Genomic DNA, 24,594 nt, shown 5'->3' on the forward strand with positions numbered 1-24,594 from the left:
GGCATGGGGTACGTGTTCCGTAAACACTGGCCGCTGCTGCTGTGATCACGATTACCACCAAGTCCGTTTTGCCTCGTTGAGCTCCATGATGCACTGAAGGACACGATAGCCTCACACAGAGGCCAGTGTGTGGGGCTGACCCAGACTCCGGCTGCCCAGCCAGACTTGGGGGGCCCCGAGGGAGCAGGGCCCGTGTCTGTCTGTCTCCCGTTGTTTACAGTCCCCACGACAGTGTGTGACAGATAAAGGAATGAGCAGACCTCACTGCCAACCCCACCCCGCCAGAAGCTGGGTGACCCTGGGCAAGTCACTGGGCCTCTCTGATCCTCCCTTTCCGTATCTGTGACTCTCACCCAGCTGGCACCCAGCGAGTGGGGGTCCCAGGTATCTGTGAGCCCTGGGACCAGTGCATGAATAAACGATAGTGAGTATTATAATAATTACAATGGATGGAATTACAGGCCCCCTGAGAGGTACAGAGAGAAACTCCCCCGCTTCAGTTTTCTCCACGGCCCTCCTGCCATTTTAGACTTATTTGTTTGTCGTCTGTTTCTCACACCACAGCCACCACTCCTGCTGCCCCTACAGCATAATGCCCTTGAAGGCAGCGCTTTGTCATGTGCCCTTCGTGTCCCCAGGGCCTGACATGTAGGAGGTGCTCAGTACATATCTGTTAGATGAATAGATGGATAGATAAATGAATGAATGAATGAACGCTCCAAGCAGTGGCCAAAAACCAGGTGAGCTTCATTTAGTGCTTATTACTGGCCAGGCTCCGCGCTAGGCGCTTTGGGAAAGTGTTCTGGTCACCTGTTTATAGGGAAACCAGCTGACTGAGGTTCAGAGAGGCTCTGACCAGGCAGGTGCAGAGCAGCGATGGGCTCCACCCGTTCAGCATGACCTCCCCCAGGGCGTCAGGACAGAGTCTGCCCAAGGCCTGGGGTTTCGGGGCTTTTCAGTGCGGGCAGAGGGTAGAAGGAAAGTAAGCTTTGTTAAGCACCTGCCAGACCCACCCTTGGGGGTGTTGGCCAACAGCCCCGTTCAGTGGCCACCATTCTCCACAGTGTTACCGATGAGGAAACCGGGGCTCTGAGGAGTAAACTGATTCACTGAGGCCGCCAACCCAGAAACCAGCCAGAACTGGGATTCCAGGCCCAAGCTGGCAATGTCCTCCCTCAGGCCCTGCTCCAACCACCCTTCCAGCTCCTCGCTGCGTGGCAAAGCCCACGGTTGAGAGAGATTCCTTTGCCTTAAGGCAGCAACCCTGATCAAAATGCCTTTATTTCTGCCATTCAACTGTTACCAGTTAAAACATCAATAAATTTATAGGACGCATTCAAATAGGACGGCCTCCTGAGAACAGGGTTTGATGGCAGAAAGAAGGTATACGAGCATCCCAGAATCTTACCATCGCAGATTCCTTGCGTGAGAGGCCATCTTAACCTCCATCCGTCCATGCCTCCTTCGCCCATCCCAGGTAAGCAGCAGTTCCTTACTGTATCTGTGGGCAACTGAGGCTCGAGGAGGTGACTTACAGAGGCAGAGCCAGGATGCAAACCTAGGGGTCACAGGCCTCCAACCACTGCGGAGGACACCCCCGACCCTGACCACGCTCGGAGCTCCCGGGACAACCCCACCCTCAGCCTGGGGAAGCCCCTCCAGTTGGGCAATTTCCCGAAGCTGTCTATTTGTCTCTTACTGGCTGTCTGCACGGGCAGTTCTAAGGTGTGTCTTATTGCTGCAGAAACAGAATGAGGTGATGGTCCCAATGGCACACGGTTCATAAGAAGAACAGCAAAGTCATAAAATGCTTACTATTTGCCAGTCTCTTTCCTAAGCACTCAATACAGATCAATTCGCTTCACTCTGGCGACACTATGAGGTGTGGAGCATTTTTATCTCCATTTTACAGATGTGGAAACTGAGGCCCAGAGAGGCGTGTACTCTGACCAGGATTCAACCCTGGTCAGCCTGGTTCCAGAGTCTGACCCTGTCTCCTGCCTTAAGGTTACGACACCCACCCCAGTCCTACTGACTCCTGGCCCAGGCTCTTGCCCGACTCTTCCACATGGAGCCAGTAAGCAGAGGACACTGGGCTTGGCTTACTGCCCATCACTGACCATTGCCCCTCCAAGAACAGACCTACCCCCTCCTGCCTTGACCACCTACCTCTCCCTCCTGTGCACGAGCAGAGGAAGAACCTCCGTCACACCTTGCCTCTCCTCGGCCCCCCTGACCGAGCCACGTGCCCTGTTCCTTCACTCAACAGATATTGCTTGAGCACCTACTATGTGCCAGGCACTGTGCTGGGGGCTGGGGAAACTGAGAGGAGGGATTCAGACATGGCCTTGGCTTCTGAGGGGGCAGAAAGCAAGACACATCACTCACTCAGCGGCAGCGGAGGACTCTGCAGACGCAGGACAGGGAGGTGACGGGAGCAGGGACCACCTGGGGTGGGGACTTTTGAGCCGGGAGGAGCCAGCCATGAGGCTGTCTGAGGGGAGAGGGGGCTCCCGGCTGATGGGCAGACCCTGCGGTGGCCCTGACCCGGCCTGGGCAGTGGCGGGAGCAGGTAAGCCCACGGGGGTGGGAGGAAGTGAGGCTGTTGGGGCAGAGGCAGGTCCTGCAAGCCCTACCATCCTGCCCCAGCACAGGGCCCTCTGTGCCCGGAACCAGAGAAAAGTCTCCCAGAGCCACAGACATAAGGCCCGTGGGTTCATCCTGGAACAAGAGAGGTTCACAGAGGCCGGGAAACGTGCCCAGGCTCATCAATGACTCAGCAGCGAGACCTGGGGGATTAGGACCAGGGTCTCCTGGCTCCCAGCGTGGAGTCCTGCCCTCACCTCCACTACAGCTTCTTTCACTCTCGATCCACCTGCATCTCCAGGTAACTTTCCACGCAGAAGCTCAGGCAGCCTCAGCTCAGAACTTGGGTAAGATGGAGCCTATTAGTCCCTCCGCCGTGCTCCTTACTCAGGGCGGGGTGACCCTGAGCAAGGATGCTGGCTCCCCGGCCTCAGCTTCCCCACCTGTGAAATGGGATCCACCAGGAGGACACGGCCAAGCTGCCCTGAAGACGAAACGACACCTCTGTGTACAGAGAGGCCCCGTTCCCCAGAAGGTGCTTAGTAAAGACCGTTGTTATCACTGAGATGAACCCGGGGAGCCCGGCTGACGCCCTCCCCACATTCCAGCTCCATAACGACCCCGGCGGGTACAGAGGAAACAAACTGATGTCCAAGCCTGCCTGAAAGATTCCATTCCACCGCCCTGTGCAGCCACTGCAAATGGTTTGCACCGGAATATTATCTGGGTGTATTTACAGTATCTTACTGGAAACCACAAAGTGCATTGTATTTTTTTCTATTTTGCTATTTAAAGCCAATGGGTCAGAGGGTGAGCAATCTGCAGTGACACCAGCTGAAATATATGATGATTTGGAAAATACACAGACGGAAAAAGGTTGCCTTTGCCAGCCCCAGGGCATGACACTCACAGCCCTTCTGGGCTCAGAACGCCACATCTGGCTGTCTCCGAGCAGAGGAACTAGGGGGCCTCTGGATGAAGAGACAGAAGAACGGGGGCTGCAGGGGGCACGTGTCTGGGCGGGGCCTGGCTGACGTAACAGGCCCACAGAGACGGACTCTGGTCTCCCAGCCCCCGCCCTTCTCTCCCACCTCCGTTCTATCCAAGCGTCTCTTCCCAGCAAGGAAGGCCAGACCGCACTGCTGCCACCCGCCAAGGGTCAACAACCAACTTACAGAAGATTATTCAAATACCTGAGTTTTTTTTAATACTTGTACAGAGGAGTAAATAGGACCATGAGTGTATTAAAATGTAAGTCAAAGTAGCCATATGATTGACTGATATCATGTAAACTGTATCTTTCTTTTTCTGATTTAATAAAAAAATTTTTACAAAAGAAATGCTCAGGGCATTCCTTCCTTCCTCCAAGCCGTCCTGCCCCCAAGCCTTTCCACACGCGGCTCCCTCAGTCGGTAAATGCCCTTCCTCTCCCACGGGCTTGGTGAAAGCCACGTAGCTCAGTGGTTTCCGAGCAGGGCCCTGGGGGCCGATCAAGCCAGGCTGGCAGCCTGGCTCCACTTCCCGGGGGAAAGGATCGGGGGGAGTTGCCTGACCTCTCAAGGCCTCGGTTTCCTCCTTTGTAAAACGGGAATAATAAAGCACCTGCCTCCTAAAGTCATTAGGAAGGTGAAACAAGCCAAGACCACACCTGGAAGGGATCAGTACGCAGCAGCTCTTACTAGGCGTGGCACTGGCTAACTGTCTCCATCAAGACACTGCTCAGGGTCCCCTGTCCGAGGGCCTTCCTGACATCCCCTCCTCGGCTTTCGGCTCAGCACCTTTGCCATCCTTACTCTGTGTTAAATTGAAAGATCAGTCTCTCCCCACAAGGCTGTGAGGACCCGGATTATTCATCTGCGAAGGCTCGACAGTTGAATGAATGAATGACTGTGCATGTAAAGGCGTGGGAGTGTGTGTCAACCATAAGAAAGCTGGCAAGAGAATGTTCTAACAAAAGACTCATCTCAAAGAATGGTGTCAGGAGAGCTAAAACCCAGGATGAACTGAGGCTTGCAAAAAAAAAAAAATGCACGCGAGACAAAAAGTCCTTTGTTAGCTGCGTTCTAAGCAAGAATAGGGAAAGAATAGGTCTTTTGCTCCGGCAAGATGGCGTATTGTTAAGAAATGGCAGAGAGAAAGTGGAGCTGGCCTGCCCCTCACTTCTGTGTCTCTCACCGGAAAGGTCTTCAAATCATCCCTCCAAGCAGTCATCAGCTCACCAGACATGTGCTCCATCCACCCACCCTGCCCGAGACAGACAAAAAGACGGAGCCACTGTGCGAGGCATACGGATTCTCAGACCTGGGATCCTGGGCCCAGCCGGTCACCCGAGGGAGAGGGGCGAGCTGCTGAAGCGACCACTCGGGAGGAGAAGCGGTGAAACGGGACAGGAGCGGAAGCCCAGAAATGCATCCAAGTTCCCCGGTTGGTAGACAGAAGAGGGTGGCCCCTAGGGCCTGAATCCTAGGTCATCTGTGCCCTTCCCTGGAAAAATTCCACAGGGGAGTACCAAACAGGAGGTCGTGAGTATGTGAAAAAGAATGCAGCCGTCCCCAGGAGCACACATCAGGAAATCACCATTTCTTTGTTGATAATAATGCTAGACTCATAGCAAATTTCTATATGTGCTAAGAATTTGATCATCTTCCCACATCCTGTCTCTCCCCAGAGACAAGGGAGAGAGATTCTTCGGACAGCTCCCCTCCCAGGCAAACCCTGTGGGATGGATTTGTCTCCACTACTCTCTCCAGCCTCTTTCTGCCCTCCCTGCCCCCCAGCCTGGAGCCAGTGCCCAGATCACTCTAGAGACCCGGCTCTGGCTGGGTCACACCTGCAAGCCTGCTGCGGCTGCCCATCCCCACCACACCCTTCCTCTCCTGGGCTGTGGCGGCCCATTTTAGGTGACCCTGTAGGCAGCCTTCCACGCTCCAGTCCAGTGCCACCCGTGCCCTCTGCTCTTCTACCAGCCCCGACTCTGCTGTCTGTCCCCAACAGACGGTGAGTGCCCCGAGAGCAGACCCTGTGGCCGATTCATCAGCCACTTACCACGCTGAAGATTCTAGTAAACATCTGTGGGACCAACGAATGAGTGAATGAATGGGTGGACATACTGTGGGTGGCAGGGGGGGGGTGTCCCATGAGCACTTAACTTACATGAATTCAACCAAATGCACCCGGGGAAAAGTAAATTTAACATACTGTACGTGTGGGAATGTAAGTCGGTGCAGCCTTTATGGAAAAAGAATATGGAGAGTCCTCAAAAAATTAAAAATAGAATTAGCATACAGCAATTCTACTTCTGGGTATTTGGCCAGAGAAAATGAAAATGCTAACTCAAAAACATATTCGCATCCTCGTGTTCACCACAGCACTATTCACAATAGCCAGGACATGGAAACAACCTGAGCCCATCGACAGATGAATGGAGAAAGAAGATGTGATACACACACACACACACGCATATGTGTATAGATATGTATATACACACAATGGAATATTATTCACCCATAGAAAAGAAGGAAATCCTGTCATTTGTGACAACATGGATGGAACTTGAGGGCATTATGCTAAGTGAGATAAGCCAGACACAGAAAGACAAATACTGTACGATCTCATGTATATGTGGAATCTTAAAAAAAAAAAAAATTGAACTAAAAAAATAGCGTATGAATACCTTGGATGGGGTGCATTACTGTATATACGTTATACACACACGTGAATGTCTTCCTACTTGTATAGAAAACTACGTATTCTGAATTTTGTGGCTGATTTCAGGGACTTTGCAGAGTGACGCTGACTCGTATAGATCTCATCGTCCACGTCCATATCAGATACTGGAACATGCCTCCGCTGTGCCCTTGCGGAAGGAGGTCGGACTTGGTGGTGGGTAAATATACTTTGGGTGGATTCCTGGTTAGTCCAAAAGCCACAGTACGAGCATGGCCAATCTGTGAGGGTCTCCAGAGCAGTGTTTCCTGGCGTGGGTGCCTTGGAAGAGCAGCTCCACCAGATGGCCAGTGAGTCTGAGGTCAGAGGAGTGTGGACCTCCAGGGAAGCCTCCTCAAGCTGCTCTCTTGTCTGCAGGACTTTTCAGAGCCTTTAATACACTGGATCTCTCTCTCAAGCAGGGAGTATGGCATGCTGAGTTCCCAAATTTATCATCCAGGGAGCCCTCCTTTTTACCCCAGAGCAGCGGGTGCGGGTGGGGAGGGATAGAAACCAGTCCGCTGAACAGACTGGGGAACAGGTCCTCTTGAGTCACGCCATGGAGGGGGGATCTCCCCTAGGCCTTGACCTACTCAACATTTGATCCCATTTGAAGCCAACGCAAATGTGGGAGGAGAGCTAACAGAACGCTGGCCTCACATGGATCAAAATGCTCACATGCAGGAATGAACGATCAGTCTTGTATTTTGGGTCAGAAATGGAAAGCATTCACTCAACAAAGAGAACAGAGCGCTTCCCATGTGTGCGGTGCACCCAGACCTGGGGCCACAAGACTAACAAGACCCTGGAGGGCTCAGAGCAGCTGGGCCTGTAGGGTAGAGAGGAGCTGGCCTGCCAGGAGGGCGAGCATCTCTCCATGTGTTTCCTGAGCATCTGCTGTGTGCCAGGCCATGGGCCAGGTGCTGGGGGTCACAGAGAGAAGACGACTGACAGGCCCGGGCTCCATGGACTTCCCCACAGCCAGGGACCGATGGCAGACACACACAGCCTTGCAAAAGTATGCAAAGTCACTTCTGGAAGTGGTAAGTCTATAAAGACAACAGCACAGCATGACCTACAGGGGAGGCTGTCTCGGCCAGATGGTCAAAGGAGGCCTCCTGGAGAAGGCGGCGTCTGGGTGGAGGCCTACATAATGCTGGGGTATGCAGGTTACCCACCATCGCTCAGCAGTTTCTCCCTGTGGCCCTTCTGCTCTGACCTCTGCTCCAGAAGGAGCTGGGGCGGGGGTCTGCACCAGTACCTGGGGGTGCACCACATCCACTGAGCCCTTCCGGCTGGAGAGACTCAAGAATAACATAGCTGTGATTTATGGAGCACGTCCTGGGTGCCTCGTGGGGTGTAAGTAATCTCAGCTGCCCACACCTGCAAGATGGGTATATTATCATTGCCGTTTGGTCCTGGTCCACAGCCAGGCAATGGGGAAGCTGGGAAGAGAAGCGGCAGGTAACTGCAGGGCTGAACTATAATTCTGGGCGGCACAAATGAGCAAATAAATAGAGGATGTGCCCTGGAGTAGTAAGTGATGAGGAGAAAAACATGGAAGGTGAGGGGTAGCTGGAGAATGGAAGGTCTACACTACACAGGCGGTCCTGGTGAGGGGCTGCCGTGTGAGCTGAGGGTGGAAGGATGGCAGAGCACCCAGGCAGAGAGACCAGCTGGGCCAAAGGCCCTGAGGTGGGAAGGACGTAGTCACGTGAGAGGGTGGGAGAGGGTGGCAGAGCTGGGGTGGAGAGGGGGTCGGGATGCAGGTCACGGAGGTCAGCAAAGCACCAGGGGACCTGCTGGCATTTTATTCTCAGAGCGAGAGGAAGGGTTTCACACAGGGAGACACCGTGGTCACAGCGACCGTGGGGAGACTCTTTGCTGGGTGCCAGGTGGTTGGGGGGGTACATTAGGGGGCTGATGGAGTTGGGTGATGGCTCTCTGAAGATGGAGATTTGAACAAGGAGATGATGGGGGAGGTGGTGAGAAGTGGACAGACTGGCAGATGCACTTTGTAGAATCAAAATGATGAGCTCAGGTTAGAAATGGGACCAAGAGCTTCTCCCCTTTCTACTCCACATCTCCCTGTCCTGCTGCACCAGGAATAGAATCCGGAGCACCCCCAGGTCCTTGAGTTCCTCTTCACAGGAGACAGGCACGTGGGCCTCCGGGAAGGGTGAAGGGACATCCTTTTGGGGCCCTAACCCACCAGGCGCTAGGGTCTTACGTCCTGTGAATACTGCTCTCACCTGACAAGGTGGGCTGCGTGACTCGGATGTCAGTGCTCGTGTGGCTGCCTCAAGCCCACCAACAAAACGAGGTTGTCCAACACACGGCGGCCTCAAGAATCTCACGTGTGGCAGAACCACACAAACAAGAACCCCTCCAGCAACAGGGAACTCGCCGGCCATCTCAGTCTTGCCACAGAACACCCACGTGACTTGGTCAGCCTCCACGTGGCTCTGAGCTGAGATGTAGGTGGACATGCCTCCTTTCAGGGATGGAGAGGACCCATGAGGTGATGGACCCAGAGGAAGGGCTGCCTCTGCTCCTGGCCCTCACCCACCGATCCTCCACGAAAATATGAAAGACAAGGGTGTGAAGCCCCATGGGACCCACCCTCCCTGGGGTCCTGCCTGATGCAGCCCTCACTCTTCTACCTGTGACACGAGCACACACAACCGGATGGAAAAACAGGCAACGAGCACGAATAGGCAACTCACAGAAGAGTCAACCTGCACGGCCAGTAAACATAGGAAGGGATTTCAACCACACGACTTCTCAGGGAAATGTAAATCAAGAGGACAGTGACGAAGCATTTTACACCCATCCCCCAGGCAAAAATGAAGACGTCTGGGCAATCCCGTGTGTGAGCGAGGCCGAAGGTCAACACTGCCGGCTGGGGGAGTGGCACGTGGCACGGTCACTGCAGAAATCAGGCCCATCCTCATACCCTGTGACCAGCAATTCCATTCCTCAGCATACACCCCAGAGAAGCACACACGTGGGCCCCGGGAGACGCGCACAGGGAGGCCCGCGGTGGCACTGTGACAGCAGGTGCTCAGAGACAACCCAGATGCCCCTCAACCAAGGCATGGGTGCACAGATGGGGTCTATTCACCACAGCTGAAATGAATCAACAACAGCTAAGAAGAACAACACAGATGAGCTTTGTTAATACTGAGGGGAAAGAAGTAAATTCCAAAAGACTGCCTATAGCGTGATGCCTTTTCTCTGTAAAATTAAACACAACTCAAACTAAATAATGTACTTCTGGGGAATATATCAGTAGCATAAATTAGACATCAAGATTCAGGATAGAGAAAGTGTGACTTGGGAGGCGGGAGCAGGAGTTGCCTGAGGGACGTTCACAGGGGTGCAAGCTACCGGTCCTTATTCTAATTGTCATGCTGGTGGTGGATTCAAGGGGGAGTTCATTGTTTTATTTACGAAAATGAAAAACCTGGAGTGGGGTGAACACCTTTTTGGGTCCCCAAGGGCCACACTGAGCCTGGTTAGCAGTTGATAAACTTGTCGTGGGGTCACATAAGCCCTGGCATTTAAGACCCTTGAGAGCTGGCCTGTCACCTCACCTGAGGCTGCAGACCCCCGCTCGCCATCCCCTTCGCAATCACACGTCGTCTTTGTCCTGATGTTCCCTCTGCCTGGGATCCCATTCACTGACCCGTGAAACTCTTCCCACCCTTCAAGACCCAGACCAAGGCCATCTCCATTGGTCCAGTCTGCTCTTTCCACCTGGGAATCTCACCTCCGAGCACCCACCACACCCCATATGCTTTTCCCTAAAGTGCAGACCAGGCTGCTCTCAGGCTGCTTGTTATGGGCTGAATTGTGTCCCCCCCCCACCCCAGAATTCATATGCCCAGCCCTAACCCTCAGTACCTCAGAATGTGTCTGTATCTGGAGGTATGACCTTTAAAGAGGTGATTAAGTTAAAATGAGGCCATTCAGGTGAGCCCTCTTCCAACCTGACTGGTGTCATTAGAAGAGGAGATTAGGACACACAGAGACATCAGGGCACGTGCACAGAGGAAAGACCAAATGAAGATACAGGAAGAAGGCGACCCTCTACACACCAAGCGTAGGGGCCTCAGAAGAAGCCAATCCTGCCAGCACCTTGATCTTGGACTTCAGCCCCCAGGACTGTGTGTGGAAGTCACCCCGCCTGCGGTCGGTCCTCATTCCGGCCACCCGAGCTGCCTGAAAGCCCCACAAACAGTCCCCCTCCCTGGGAGATGGTGCAGGTGTGGCTCCCAGGCCTGGACAACAACAGCCCTATTGTCAGTGGTCCCTGTGATGGTTTGGGATGGACACACGCCCAGAAGTCAGGCCCCAGATCCAATCAGAGTGAGCTCCAGGGCTCTTGCAGGCGCTGCCACAGAAAGGTCAGGCTCTTTCCTGCAGGACCTGAGCCTGGAGGTTGACCCCCCCGACAGACACCTTTCTGCCCCAGAGGAAGCTGATGCCAGCTCACATCCCAGGGCTCCCCAAGTCGGCACCCCGACCTTCAGTTCCCGAGGATGCCCAATTCCCCTTCCCGCCTGAGGCAGCTTGAATTGGGTTTCGGTTTCCAGCATCCCAGAGGGCCTTGCCTGGTCCTGCCCTGGGGCCCTCTCCTCAGATCTAAGCAGTAAAATCCAGAACACTCAGGAGGGGAGACAGAAACATAGGCAGAGTGGGGACCGGACTGGGCGTGAGGAGGTGGAGAACGGTGAGCCTTTGGGTCTCAGCACGGGATGCAGAACCCGTGAAGGGCTGCTGCCCCCCACCAATGTCAATTTCCTCCTTCCTGCTCCGTCACAAACCCTTAGCTTATCTCACAGCCGCTCAGAATTAAAAGGAAAAAAAAAGACTACATTTCCCAGCTTCCCTTGCAGCTAGGTGTGTCATGTGACTAGGTCCTGGCCAATGGGAAGTAGGCAGAAGTGTGGGGTGGAGCTTCTGGGAAGTCTCTGCAAAGGCCAGCGATGTGTTCTGCGTCCAGAGTGTGGACTTGATGGCCAGAGTGCCCAAAGACTACAATCCTGATCCCTCACCCCTACAAGGCAGCCCCAGCTGGCTGGTCATTCCCAGAAAGAGGCAATCCCATGAGGGCAGAGCAGTGTTGAAGAGCCTGGAAAGCATAAATCTGAGCCTTGCTTCTTGCTGTCCTGGAGCAGGTTGCCTGTTTACACACACGGAAGCCAAGGCTCAGAGGGGAAGTGACTCCTCAGACTTGCAGGGGTCTCCTCTTGACCTCCCCTTCCTCTGCTCCCACTGCCACCACCTGAGAAAGCCAGACCAGGGTAACTCCTTCCTAACCAGCCTCCAGATTGTCAGTCTCGCTCTATCCTGGCAGCTCACGGCCAAAACGGGTCTCCACTGCTACCACTTTGCCAGCTCCTGCCTGGAAGACTGGACCAGACTCCTCACTCCCACACTTGCCCCTCCACTCACCAGAGGAAAATCCAAACCCCGGGCTTGGCCTGACAGGTGCCACAATGTCTGCCTCCTGGCTCCTTCTCTGACCTCTGAGTCTCTGTACTCCAGCCACGCCAGCCTCCGTGCTGTTTGTCAAACCACCAAGCATATTCCTGCCTCAGGGCCTTTGCACCTGCCATCCCCTTTTCCTTCCCCCAGACACCTCCCTCACAAATCCAGAGGCCTTCCCTGACCACGGAGGCTGAAAGGGCAGCCTCCAGCCACAGAGAGCACTCAAGAAATTTTTGGTGAACGCATGAGTGAGTGAATGAATGAATTCTGTACCCACTCTTTAATGACTCTTCCAGAATTCCCATTGGACTGAATCACATAATGTTGTTATTTTTGTGGGCCTGAAACCACTGACTTGTGGCAATTTCATATAGTGCAACCTTACTTTGGCAGTCATGCCCCTGCTCAAAGTTCCCCGTTATCTCCTACCACCTAGAAATAGAAACTGCGAGCCGTGACCCCACACACCTCCAGGCTCTGGCTCCCACTCCCCTCCAGGTCCCGCAGGCCTGCTGTCCAGCATCGCAATCCCAGGGGTTTTCTTGGCGCCTCTGTTTGCTTAAATCCCCTGAGGCCATCCTACCCAAGTCCTCCTCTCAAAGAATGCTCCTTGCCCCAGGCCTCTGCTCCTGCAGTGTATACTGGTATTATAAACTGGTGGGGGCTTCCCTGTGGGCGCAGTGGTTAAGAATCTGCCTGCCAATGCAGGGGACACGGGTTCGAGCCCTGGTCTGGGAAGATCCCACGTGCCGTGGAGCAGCTAAGCCCGAGTGCCACAACTACGGAGCCTGCACTCTAGAGCCTGCGAGCCACAACTACTGAGCCCACGAGCCACAACTAGTGAAGCCCACGTGCCTAGAGCCCATGTTCTGCAACAAGAGAAGCCACGACAAGAAGCCCACGCACTGAAACGACAAGTAGCCCCCACTCGCCGCAACTAGAAAAAGACCACGCACAGCAACAAAGACCCAATGCAGCCAAAAATAAATTAATTAATTAAAATTTTAAAAAAATTTTTAATAAATAAATAAACTGGTGGTGCATACTGGCGGTATTCCCCCGCCTCAGCCTGCAACAGATCCCTCAATCCTACAACTCTGGGCAGCTGGGGGCTTCTGGACAGCAGGGACTCCTTCATCCCAGGACTCCCTGCACTGGAGCCCTCCTGTTGCACCCTGGCAGGCATTATCACAATGCCACCAACAGGCTAGCTACTCCAGGACTGCGAGTGACACTGGGATCAGCCCAGTCCTAGGAGACCCTGCCACTCACTTTTTGCTGACCTTGGGCAAGTCCCCCTGAGCCTCAGTTTCCCCATATGTAACATCTCATATGTCAACAAAGACACAGCTCAAAATAACGCCAGAGCCCAGGTCTGGGTCCCAGAAACAGGGGGCATGCGTGTGAGCAGGAGAAGGCAGGAAAACCATAGCAACCACAAGGGAAGGTGCACAGGATGGTGGGAGATGATACCAGGCAGAAGGAATGCGTGGAGCCGAGGCCCCCAAGCAGGACCCAAACAGTGCCGTGTGCTTGGGAAACAGCATGAGGCTGGGTGGGCAAGGGGGACAGGAAGATGGGAGCGGATGAGGACAGAGGACAGAGGACAGCGGCGGACCAGTGAGAAGTTGGGATTTCATTCTGAGGCCAGGGGGAGCCTCCCAAGGAGGTTAAGCAGGGAAATGACAGGATCTGATTTCCACTTACAAAGGACAACCCTGCCCGCAGGAGGGTCTGCAGGATGGCCGGAGGCTGGGAGGTGCCACCTGTGTGACCCGAGGGGGAGCGAGGGAGGGCACGGAGCAGTGGCCAGACTTGGGGTGGATCTTTTCAACATGAACTGGATTTGCTGATGTCGGGGCTGAAGGAGACAGAGAACCCAGGGGTGCCCTGTGAGCAGTCGAGCAGGCTGGGTGAACCACTGCAGCCGAGGGACCTGAGGCTGACCCGACTTTCAGGGAAGTTCACTGCTCGATTCAGCAGTGAGGTTGCAGGCTTTCCGGCCCCCCAGTCCAGACGCATACAAGCGAGAAGACATACAACATGGCCTTCCCCACATCGACCGGGGCCTCCTGGCAACCAACATTGTTCCCGTGCCCTTTCCACCAGGCTTTTACACATTCCCATAAAACAGGGGTTGGAAATTCAAATGCCCACAGTGGCCAGGCAAGGCAATGCAGAAGGGTGGGGACTGTGGCAGTGAATGGGCTGCCCAGGTTCCACCTAAAGGGCGCTGTGTTCTCAGCTGCAGCCCATTAGTAACTAAGTGGACACAGGTGTAAGCTATCCTAGATCTGCCAATTTTTCAAAAGAAGCCAGAAGTCCATATTTTTAGGCGAAACAGATAGTTTCTAAATTTGGGCTTCAATTTAAAAAACAGTATCAGTGCTGTATCAGCCAGTTAGCATTTAGGCCACTGGCTGCTGGTGTGCAACTCTACTGGGAACGGCTGGTGGTGGATTCCAATCGGAGAGCTGACCCTCGTCAGCAGACCTAAATTCAAGTTGTGGCACCTGCAGGACCCCTTACCTAGGGCGTTCCAGCCTGCAGCAGAGAAGGGGGTCCCAGAGCACTCCCGAGGCAATTTGGTCTCCCCATAGTTTATAAGACCCCGCTTGGGGTGTCTGGGTGAGCACATACCCACTTTGAGCTCCTTTCCGAAGACGGTGCGCTCCCCCAGCGCCGAGCAGTTCCAGCGGCCATTGCGGAACTGAAACTGACACTCGTCCAGGCCCATTTGCGAGCCTTCTCCTATGACGATGATGGCGTCGGGCCGGCTCTGGCAGATCGCCCGCTGTCTGGGAGCCAGGCCTGGGATCTTGTTACAGATGATGCTCGCGCCCAGAGCTACCACCGAGGAGAAGCCACTGGAGCAGGGGACACAGAGAGATGGAGCGTTAGGCCAGCAAGGTGGGGGGCACACCTACAGGCCCTCCCTAGGCGTCCAGCCCTGCCCTCCCCCTGCTACTGCTCCCAGCACGGGTCTCTCAACTTTTTTGATACTGCACCCCCAACCCATGCTCACTCATTTATAATTCCTATCGGTACTTGTACCACGTGTATATTCAATATTAGTGAGGCTTAATTTCTTTCTTAGACACAAAGAAAGATGATGCGTGTCACAAACATACTGTCAAATGAGCTAAGCGAGTTGCCTTTGCATCTATGGGAGAATTCAACTGAGATGAAGTTTAAAATCATGCAAAATGGAACTGCGCTGTTTAGGGGTCATCTCTGTGCGGTAAAACTGCAAAGGTAACCACCAAGTTTCACGTAGCGTTTGCCTCTGAAAGGGGGATGGGTGCACAGATGTTGATTAAAGAACAAAAACTGTTCAGACATGTTATATATGGACAACATAATGTATGTATGTATATGTTTTATTTTTAAAAAATCTTTAAAAAGCAACTGTGAATAAAAGTTGTAGTATTTCCTTCCTGCATGCCAATGGAATATGTGTATCCCACTCCAGGTATAACTGGCCTAGAGGACGCTTATGACTATCACAGCAAGGTTCCTGTCTTCCCAACTCAGTCACAGGTACGTACTAGGCACCTATCAGGGCACCAGGCTCCCAGGCACCATGCTGGGAGGCAGGCAAGGCCCTAACTTCGAGGGGCTATGGAGGGAGACCATGCAAATGTCTCAAATGAACACAACACAACATTCAGTGACATGCACTACAAAGAAAATAAATGAAGATGCTGTGATAACAAGTAGTGGTGGGTCTGAGAGGGAAGGGAGAGGGGCTGCTTTAGCATGAGTGGTTGAGGAGGTAACAGTGCAGCAGAGACCTGAATGGTCAGGAACCAGCCATGGGAAGGTCTGGGGAAGAGTATTCTGGGCAGAGGGAACAGAAGATGCAAAGTCCTGGGAAGGGAACAAGCTTGGGATCGCCAAGGAACAGAAAGAACCCACAGAACCCAATGCAGAACCAGGGCTCGGTTGCGGGGGGGTCTGGGGAGAGGACACGGCTCAGGGCTGATCTATCTCGGTACATCAAGAAGCACTGAAGGGCTGGAAGCAGGTTACTGACAGGATCCCATGCCTCCAGCCCCAGCGGGGAGAGGACTGCAGGGCTCCAGAACAACAGCAGGGAGAGTGGGCAGGCCAGAGGCGGCGTGGCCTGGGTGGCCGCAGATGGAGGCGACCCAGCTCGCTGATGGATGAGGTGGAGCCGATGGGAGGGCTGGGGAAGGGTACAAGGGAAAGAGAGGCGTCAGTGTGGCTCGTGGGTATCTGGCCTGAGGGTGGGCCCATTTCCTAATATCAAGATAACCCCAAAGAGGCTCCAGTGGTAGCCCTGACAATGCAGCTAGCCCTCCCTTTACACAAAGATGGCCCACTTGTCTGGAGCTTCCTTTTGTATAATCCTTCAAAGGTCATCAAGCACCCTTTGAAAGAGAAGACCTCACTCTGGTTATAATAATGAGCTCCCATTTACATGGGCCATGGTCAGCCACTGGGCTAAGTGCCTCGTCTTTCCAGTCCAGGCTCAGCTGTGGGAAGTTGTTCTGGAATTGGGATTTCTCAAGGCGAGGGTCCCCTGACCAGCACCACAAGAGCTGAGGTGACCCCACTCCTCTCGAAGCACATAACTGCCGCTCCTGCCACACACCAGCCCTCTTCCTGCCTCGGGCAGGTCCCTCTCCCTGGAAGCTCTCTCACCCCCTGACCTTCACACGGTTGGCTTCTTGCCATCATCCAAGTGACCTCAAGGGTCCCCTCCCTGACCATCCCACCTAAGGGAACCTGCCTCTGCACCCCATCCCTCCTAACTTTCCATCACAGTCTCTGTTTTGTTTACTTAGTACTCTTGATTACTCATGGTCTTCTGAAATGTTTTAATGTATGTGTTTGTTTTTAACCTGTGTGCTTGCTTTTTTATCACCTGTCTTTCTCATTAGACCAGCAGCTCCTCGAGGACAGGGAGGCTGTCTGCTGGGCTTGCTAAATGGATTGTGGAGCTTCAAAAATGTCACTGCCTATTACACAGCAGGTGCCCCTAGTTATGCCTTGAATGCATCCGGGACCTTCTGCAGCACCTCTATTATATGCAAATGCAGTATGGCAGGTGCTACCACTAACTCTAGACCAGTCGGCCTTTCTAAACAGCCCTATAGGGCAGGAATCACCATCTCCATTTCACGTATCCACTTTGCGTAGCTGAGAACCGAGGCTCACCGAGGTTGAGGCCTGGAGGCTAGCAGGTGATGGATCTAAAACAGGACCCTAGCAAGAGCTCTCGGTCATTCGTCTCAGCCACTCAAAGAGAGTCTAACACAGAGCTAGGATATTTTAAATGTTTCAGGAAGACGCAGCACAGAAAGAGGAGGTCAAGTGGAGATGTTCTGGCCACAAGTCAGGAGGAACCTGTCGACACCTAGTTGACCACCAGGAAATCCCTACACCGGCAGAGAGTGAAACTATATATTGGGGTAAAAATGCACAGGCACCATAGCCTCGCAGCTAAGAGCTCAGGTCTAGGGCGCCATCTAAGCTTCCTTCACCTAGTAGCTGTGTGACATTGGGCAAGTTACATCCCCTCTCTGTACTTCAGTTTTCCCATTGCTAAAATGAGGATATTAACTGGACCTCACCTCATAGGGCTGCTGAAAAATTAAATGTGTCAAAACATGGGAAGTGCTCTGAACGTGTCAGGCACACAGTGAGTACTCAATAAATGAGCTGCTGTGGTAGTTATTATTATTGCATCTGATTGTTAGAAAAAGGCTAGTGCTTGAGTCACTTGAACTATCCAAGTAAAATAAGAATACCACAGGTGCCCTGCCATCCATCCGCGGAACCGAAAGGCCTCCCATGCCCATTTTACAGATGGATAACCCGAGGTACAGAGAGCAGCAGCAGGACCTGGCCCCAAACCACCCTGCAACTCCTCCCGACCTGGCCCTCTCCCCACCCCAAAGGGCGGCAGCGGGGCGGAAGGCCGGCGCCCTCCCTCCGGGCAGCTGGGCCCCTGCGGGGACTATGAGGTCTCGGCGCCGCCGGCGGGAGGTCGGGCGGGCGGGGCGGCCAGGGGAGTTATTTTCTGTTGTTTTCCCTTTCTCTCTCCCCTCCCGAGTTCCTCCGCCCCGTTTCTAATTAAAAAGGAGATAAAGCCGCACGCGGCCAGCGCCAATCAGCCCCACCGGCTTCCTGGATGCTGGATGCGCGCGGGACGGCGGGGCGCGGGCCAAGATGAAGATTAAAGCAGGGGAAAAAAAAGAAAGCCACCCAGATGCGGGCGAATCAATAACACTTAAAACACACCGGCAGGCAGGCAGCGCGCGAGCCTCGCAGCCGCCTCTCCGCCCGCGGTCGCGTCTCGGCCCGCGGTCAGGGCTGGCAGCCGCTTGGTCCGCTCTGTGCGCACCTGCTGGCCGCCACGGCCGGTCAACTTGAGAAATCCCCACGCCAGAGCCGCGGGGTGGTGAAACGGGGGAGTGGTAGTGACAAAACACAAAGGATGCACCACACACACACACCATCGCCGCAGCCCCTGCAGTCCGACCTCTCCCCGAGCGGAGCTGGGGGAGCAGGTTGCGTGAAACCTGCCAAGGTGGCCCTTGAGCGTTAGAACCTCTACCCATCCCTAAAGCCCCCGCCCCCACCTCCTGTGCTTCACGCGCATTATCCCCGAAGTACAAAGGGTGACTGGCCGCGCAAATGCAGCTCCAAGACGCGTCCCAAGCCGCCCCCTCCCACCTTCCAGCCAGCGCGCCGCCCCGGCCCCACCTCCTAGAAAGGCTGGCGTGAGGCAGGGAGGGCTGCTCCGCGAGCGAGCCGGCCGCCTTGGGTGCCCAGTTTTAGGGGGCGGGGTGTCCCGCCTCTCTCTGGCGCTGGCTCTGCGAGCTTGTCTCCCTGGGTGTCTCGGGCCATCTCTAGTTCTACCTTTGTGTGCGTCTGTTAGGGTGGTTGGCGCTGTCCCCTTCGCCTGGGATGGGGCTCCGGGAGTCTGAGGGTCCTTGGAAACCGGGTGGTGCCAAGGCTCTGAGGAGCGGTTTGTGTTTTTGCCAGCGAACGTCCCTCCCTCCGGGTACCTGTTCCCTATTCACGGACCGGCCCCGCCTGCCGCCCGGGGACTGCCCTGTACTAGGAGCGGCTGTGCCCTCGCCTCTGTGTACAGAGCTCCTTTCGGGCTCTGGGGGCTGAGCTCCCTGCGAGCGTCTGTGGTCCTGGCTGGGTGTTCCCGCTGGACCTGCTGTTCCCATGCCCTGGTCTGAAGGGTCCTTGGGAGACGCTGACCTTTGCAGCGGCTAACACTCTTCAGAGTCCCCCAAGCTGGAGCGTCCCTACTGGCTGTCCTTGGGTTGGGGGTCTTCCAGCCTCAGGCGTTCTCAGGACGGCTGGTCCCCCTGCCCGTGTCTCTGGAGCTGTGCGCGCCCCTGGGGCTCCCGCCCGAGGGGGGCCTTTGTGCGCCCACCGCTCCCGCACCGCGCCCACCCGGCGTCTCTGAGGAGCCAAGGAAGTTGGCGGCCGGCGGCGGCTCGCGGGCGGCGCAACCCCTCCCCAAGCCACGCCAACTTTGCCGGGACGCGCGTGCAGGAGGTGCGAGCGGCCCTTACCCGATCCGGAGGTAGACCATGCCCAGGCTGAGAAAGAGGTGGCCCAGGCAGCGCCGCGCTTTCCGGTTCATAGTCCCCGCTGGCCGCCGGGGCCGCGGGCCGGGCTGTGCTGATCCCGCGGGCCGGCCCTGGCGGGGCAATCAACATAGCCCGCCCGGGAGGCGCGGGCCGAGGCTTCCCGGGGCCGTCTGTCGTGCGCCCGTCCGCGCGCTCGGCGCCTGAGCCTCGCCGGGAGCGCGGGAGCCACGGAGCGGGAGGAGCGAGGGAGGAGCGAGCGCGGCACGGGGCGACGCCGGGCTGCGCGCGAGCGGCCGGTGCAAGTGTGCGAGGCGCGGAGAGTGCGGGGGCGCTGCAGCCGCCCGCCCCCGCCCCTCCCTCCCTCCCTCCTTTCTCCCGTCCCTCCCCCGCCCCTCCCCCACCCGCCTCCCCGGAGCGCCCGCCCCGCGCCCCCGCGCCCGCGGGACAGGGCCGCCTGCTCCAAGCGCGCTCGCGCTTGCCCCACGCGCTCCCGCGGCGCCCCCTCCCGGCTCCGGGGCGCCGAGCTGGGTCCGGGGCAGTGGGAGTCCGGAGGGGCTCCACCCGACGCTAACTCGTAAATTGCGGGGCGAGCGGACGCGCAGGGACTGCCCTCGGGTTGGCGGGAATCGGGGCTCAGCCGAGAACCCTCTCGCCCTGGCCTGCCTCCCCGTCCTCGCGGCCCGGCCGAGCGCTCGGAGCTGTGGGGTGTTAGGGCGCACCCAGGTTCCTCCCTCCCCTTGGCTTCCAGCCCAGCTTCAGGGGAGGGCGCCCCCTTACGCAGGGCTACTGGCGGAGCGGGGAAGACTGGCTCAGAGCATTCCTCCCCGCCCCCGTCTATTCGAGGCGGGGAGGCAGGTGGGGGCCCAGGTGAGACAGCCTCCTCTGGAGTCCCGCTCCTAGAGGAAAGTCGGAGTCGGGCTGAGGCCTGGATGCCCCGCACGCAACCCAGACGTGGGGCGCCCGAGTAGCCGTAAGGCTTCGGTCGCAGCCGGCTGCTCAGCGCGCTCTCGCGGCGACACCTGGCGGGCGCGACGGGCGGTGCAGCTCCGCCTCGCTCCCGGGGACAGCGTCCAGGCTGACCAGAGGTCTTGATCCTTTCCTGTGACAGACACCCCAGTCCAGTGAGCTAGGGGGCGGTTGGACTCAAGTTTCAGCTGAAGAAATCGAGGCTCAGGGGCGCAAAGGTGTTTTCCCACAGTCACCAGCTGGTGAATGGCAGCGCCAGATTGGAAACAAGGCGTGCCTGACTCTAGTTAACAGCCCCCTCCCCAGGGCTATTACTTCTGGATTGCTTTTCTAAATTACACACACGTGGGGACTTCCCTGACGGTCCAGTGATTAAGACTCCGCGCTTCCACTGCTGGAGGCTCGGGTTCGACCCCTGGTTGGGGGAACTAAAATCCCACAGTCTGGGGAACTAAGATCCTACAACCGCATGGCACAGCCGGAAAAAAAAAAAAAAATCATACACGTTCCCTGAAAACCACTATTCTTGCCTTCATTCCCATTCCACAGATCTCTGTGCCAGGCACCAGGGTGGGCACCGTGGATACTGTGAGGAACAAAGACAACGTCCTGCTCTCGGAGCTGGTGGAAGAGGCAGACCAGAAGTAAACAAATGTATCATTTGAGACATCACAGGGGCAACTGCAGACAATAAAGCAGAGTGATGGGAGAGGCACTACTGGGCTGGAGGGTTGGTTTTAGATGTGAGGAGGTGGCCTAAAGGACACGGGAGCCAAGGGCCCGGCAGCGCACGAAGGAGGCAGTGCAAAGGCTCAGAGGTGGGCGGGGCCCCAGGAGGGCCAGGGGCTGCTCCAGAAAGAGAAGGAAGGGCAGCGGGCCCCAGGGAGGAGATGGGGGCATGCGGATCCCACAGAGTTGTGTGGGCACGTGCGGAGCTCAGCTTTCAGCACAGAGTTTGGCGGGAAGACGTTGGAGGGATCAAAGAAAGGGGGACTCATGTGACTTGTGTGTTGAAAGGTTGCCCTGTGGAGAGTCCACGGGGGCATGGAGAGGGCTGGGCAAAGTGGGACACAGCAGAGAGGAGGCCACCCTGTGATGCAGGTTCCAGACATGGGTGGCTTCACTTTGTCTGGCCTCTCAGTGAGAGGCGGGTCCTCCGTGTCTCCCTGCTTGAGTCTGGGGGGGCCGGTGAGGGCTTGGTAAGGTGACCGGTAAGATGACAGAGTGACACCACAACGTGCCTTCTGTCTTGTTGCCTGGAACACTGCTGTGCAGCCCTGAGCCACCAGGGGAAGAATCTGCAGGCTGCCATGTTGGGAGGAAGCCCAGGCACATGCAGAGGCCCTGGGGGGCGTTCCAGTCCACCGTCCCCATTGAGGTTCGCCTTGGAATTACCCCAGCCCAGGCGCCAGACGTGTGGGTGAAGGAGCCTCTAGAAGAGCGCGGCCACCAGCCATCGTGTCTTCCCATCTTCTCGGCCGAGGCACTGTGGACAGTGGCTTCTGTGGTCATCCCAGTGTGCCCTGACCAAGCTCCAAGCCCCATAACCTGCAAGTATAATGCAATGGTTATTTTATGCCACTGTGTCTTGGGGTCCCTTGTTGCATAGCAATTGTAACTGGAACAACTAGGGTGGACATGGGGTGCAGACAGGAGGGAGGAGGCTGGCACATGAGCAGCTCTGATGGGACTTAGAAGGAGTCAGTGGGGAGGGGCAGAGGGAGAGAGAGAGAAGCGAGGAAGCCGCAATGTCCCCCATGCTGGCTGGGGTGCCTGCGTGGAGAGAGGTGGCAGTGAGTGACTGGGGCGGGGATGGAGCCACCCAGGATTTGGAGCAAAGTCACAGGTCTTTCCTGGCCATCTTCTTCCTCCTGTCTTTCTCCCAGCCCTGAGCAGTCTGCCTCCAGAACATCACTGACATGTTCTCTTTCTTTTCTACATGCGCTGTCATTCTTAGACCAAAGATGCGCTCATGTCACAAATGTTAGGGGATGTTCAGAACCAGGACGTTGGAGCAGGTGCTGGAGACATAACAGTGGATCAAATAAATTCAGAGTCTGCCCTCCAGAAGCAACTAGTTTGAGGACCAATTTAATGATCAGTCACATAGGTAGCACGTGCTACATGCCAGCTGCTGTCATTAAGAGCGTCAGTGTATTAACTCATTTAGTCCTCTAACAATACTATGAGATAGGTGTTAGTCTTCTAGCTAATACAATGATTGTCAGAATTATCATCATTTTACAGTATGGGAAAAATGAATCATGGAGGGATTGAATATACTCCCAAACTCCCATAGCCAGTACATGGCACACCTGGGATTTGAACCTAGAGAGTTTCCAGCTTTAGCATCTGCTCTTAGCCCCTCAATTACGCCGCCCACCTCCTGGAGAAGAGAGACTTAGGCCATTGCAATAGAAACGGTATCGGGCCTCAAGATGGGGGACACACAGAGAACTGTGGGAACACAGAGAAGGGGGCTCCAAATCCAGCATGGGGCATCAGGGAAGGCTTCCTGGAGGAGGTATACCTAAACTGGGATCTGGAAGAAATGTGTTGGTGTGAACCAGGTAGAGTTTTTGGAGCCAGGGGAAGCAGGCCTGGAGAATGGAGGAACGGAGTGGGGGCGGGTTGCAGAGATGAGGCCCAAGAGAGGGTCTGGGGATACATTCAGAGCGTATTCATAAGTTTGGGCCTTCTCAGAAAGGGTCGCAGGCGGGTGATGGCATCTGATTTGTGTTTCGGAAGGCTCATGGTAACTGTTATGGGACCAGTAGAAGGGGGCAGAAGAGAGGCAGAAGGTCTTAGTTATCCAAGGAGAAAAGGCCCAGCCCGGACAAGAGTCAAGGAGAGAAGTGGGTGGACCGGAGGTGGTGTGAAGGCAGGGTAGACAGGGTGAGGAAGCCCCAGGACAGGACCAGTGTGGCTGATGAGGACAACCCAGGAGAAGCTGGTCTGAGGCCCATGAACTTGGTTTTGGAGGTGCCGAGTTGGGTGTGTCTGTGGGTCACAGAAGGGACAGGGGGACGTGTGTGCCGGGCACGCAGGACGGAGGGTGCCCGGGGTCTCCACAGCTAGAAGTGGGCAGTCGTCAAGCTGAGGCGGGGATGGAGTGCTGTGCGGGAGCCACAGGGGCTGAGCGTGGTGTAAAGAGCAAGCTGGGAGCCGGAGCTTCAGGAACCGGTTGGGAGCCCCTGAGAGAAGCAGGGGAGGAGCAAGGAGCTTGCAGGGTCAGAACCTGCAGGGGAGGCAAGGACTGAGAAGGGGCCACACTCAGCTCCCTGGCGTTCAAAGATCCCCTCTTCAGCGGCTTTCCCTTTCAGCCACCCCTAGCGGGCCTGGGGCGGGGCTTGGGGCTGGGGGCTTTGGTGCCCCCTGCTGGACGCACAGAGTGGCTGCTTGGATCCCAAGACTGGCATTAGCAGGTATTAACACACTGGGTCGGCTGCTTGCCAGACACTGCTCTAAGTGTGGGCTGTAAGCTGGGTCCACGTTTATCTCTGTGACCTTGGGAGAGCTCCTTACATGTCTCCTTGCCTCCTCTGTAAACTGTGGGTAACAGATTCTACCTCCCGAGGGTGGTTGTGAGGTTTGAGAAGCTAAGGTAAAGTGCTTAGAAGGCTGCCTGGAGCACGGTGAGGGCCGTGGATGCATTTGGGACATTCAATTAATGGGGAGGCCACAGCCACCTCTTGGTGACACCACCGATCAGGAAAGGACATCATGTTTAAGGCAGTCTCTGCCTTCATTTGGGCTTATAGGAAAAGGTCAGCAACCCAAATCAGAGGGGAGGCTTGCATGGCTGCAGTATTTGGAGCAGCTGGGAGCAGGGGGAAGTGCATGGAGATTCCTGAGAGCCAGGCCCCCAGCGACCTGCTGCCTGGGGCAGCCTGTCGTGAAAGTGCGGGCCTTTCCAGCGTGAAGGAGCACAGGGCTGTGGGGTGTGGGGCAGAGCTCTCGTGTGGGAGCCAAGAGAGTGATTCTCCTTTGTCACTATTCTGCATGGCTTCAAGGGAGTCGCTACATGTCACCTCCTCAGAGCCACCTGCCCAGGCCACTCAACCTCAAGTGGCCTCCTCACCAGCCTCCTTCTATCCCTTTGCCCGTCCGGCTCCTTCACAACGCTCGCTGCTGCAGGGGCCCTGCCTTCCATTCTGGGCCTCTTTTGTTTCTTCCTCATCCATGTCACCTGTACGTGAGCAGGGAGGGCAGTGACAGTCCCATGTGGGTTTTCCAAGCAAGTGAGCCTCCATTAGTT

At 55.8% G+C, this 24,594-nt stretch overlaps 1 protein-coding gene across 1 annotated transcript in view; it reads right to left on the reverse strand.

Moving 5' to 3' along the window:
* Window positions 1-19,555, reverse strand: part of WNT7A (Wnt family member 7A) — a 67,640-nt gene extending 48,085 nt beyond the window's left edge. Inside the window, exons 1-2 of the mRNA XM_030849522.3 lie at window positions 19,353-19,555; window positions 14,428-14,654 (exon numbers count right to left, since the gene is read on the reverse strand). Of these exons, the coding sequence (XP_030705382.1) occupies window positions 14,428-14,654; window positions 19,353-19,423 (298 nt within the window). The 5' untranslated portion in view covers window positions 19,424-19,555. The remainder of the gene's footprint in view (window positions 1-14,427; window positions 14,655-19,352) is intronic.
* Between the last annotated feature and the right edge of the window lie 5,039 nt (window positions 19,556-24,594).

Source organism: Globicephala melas, chromosome 11 (assembly GCF_963455315.2).
Source record: "Globicephala melas chromosome 11, mGloMel1.2, whole genome shotgun sequence".
NCBI lineage: Eukaryota > Metazoa > Chordata > Mammalia > Artiodactyla > Delphinidae > Globicephala > Globicephala melas.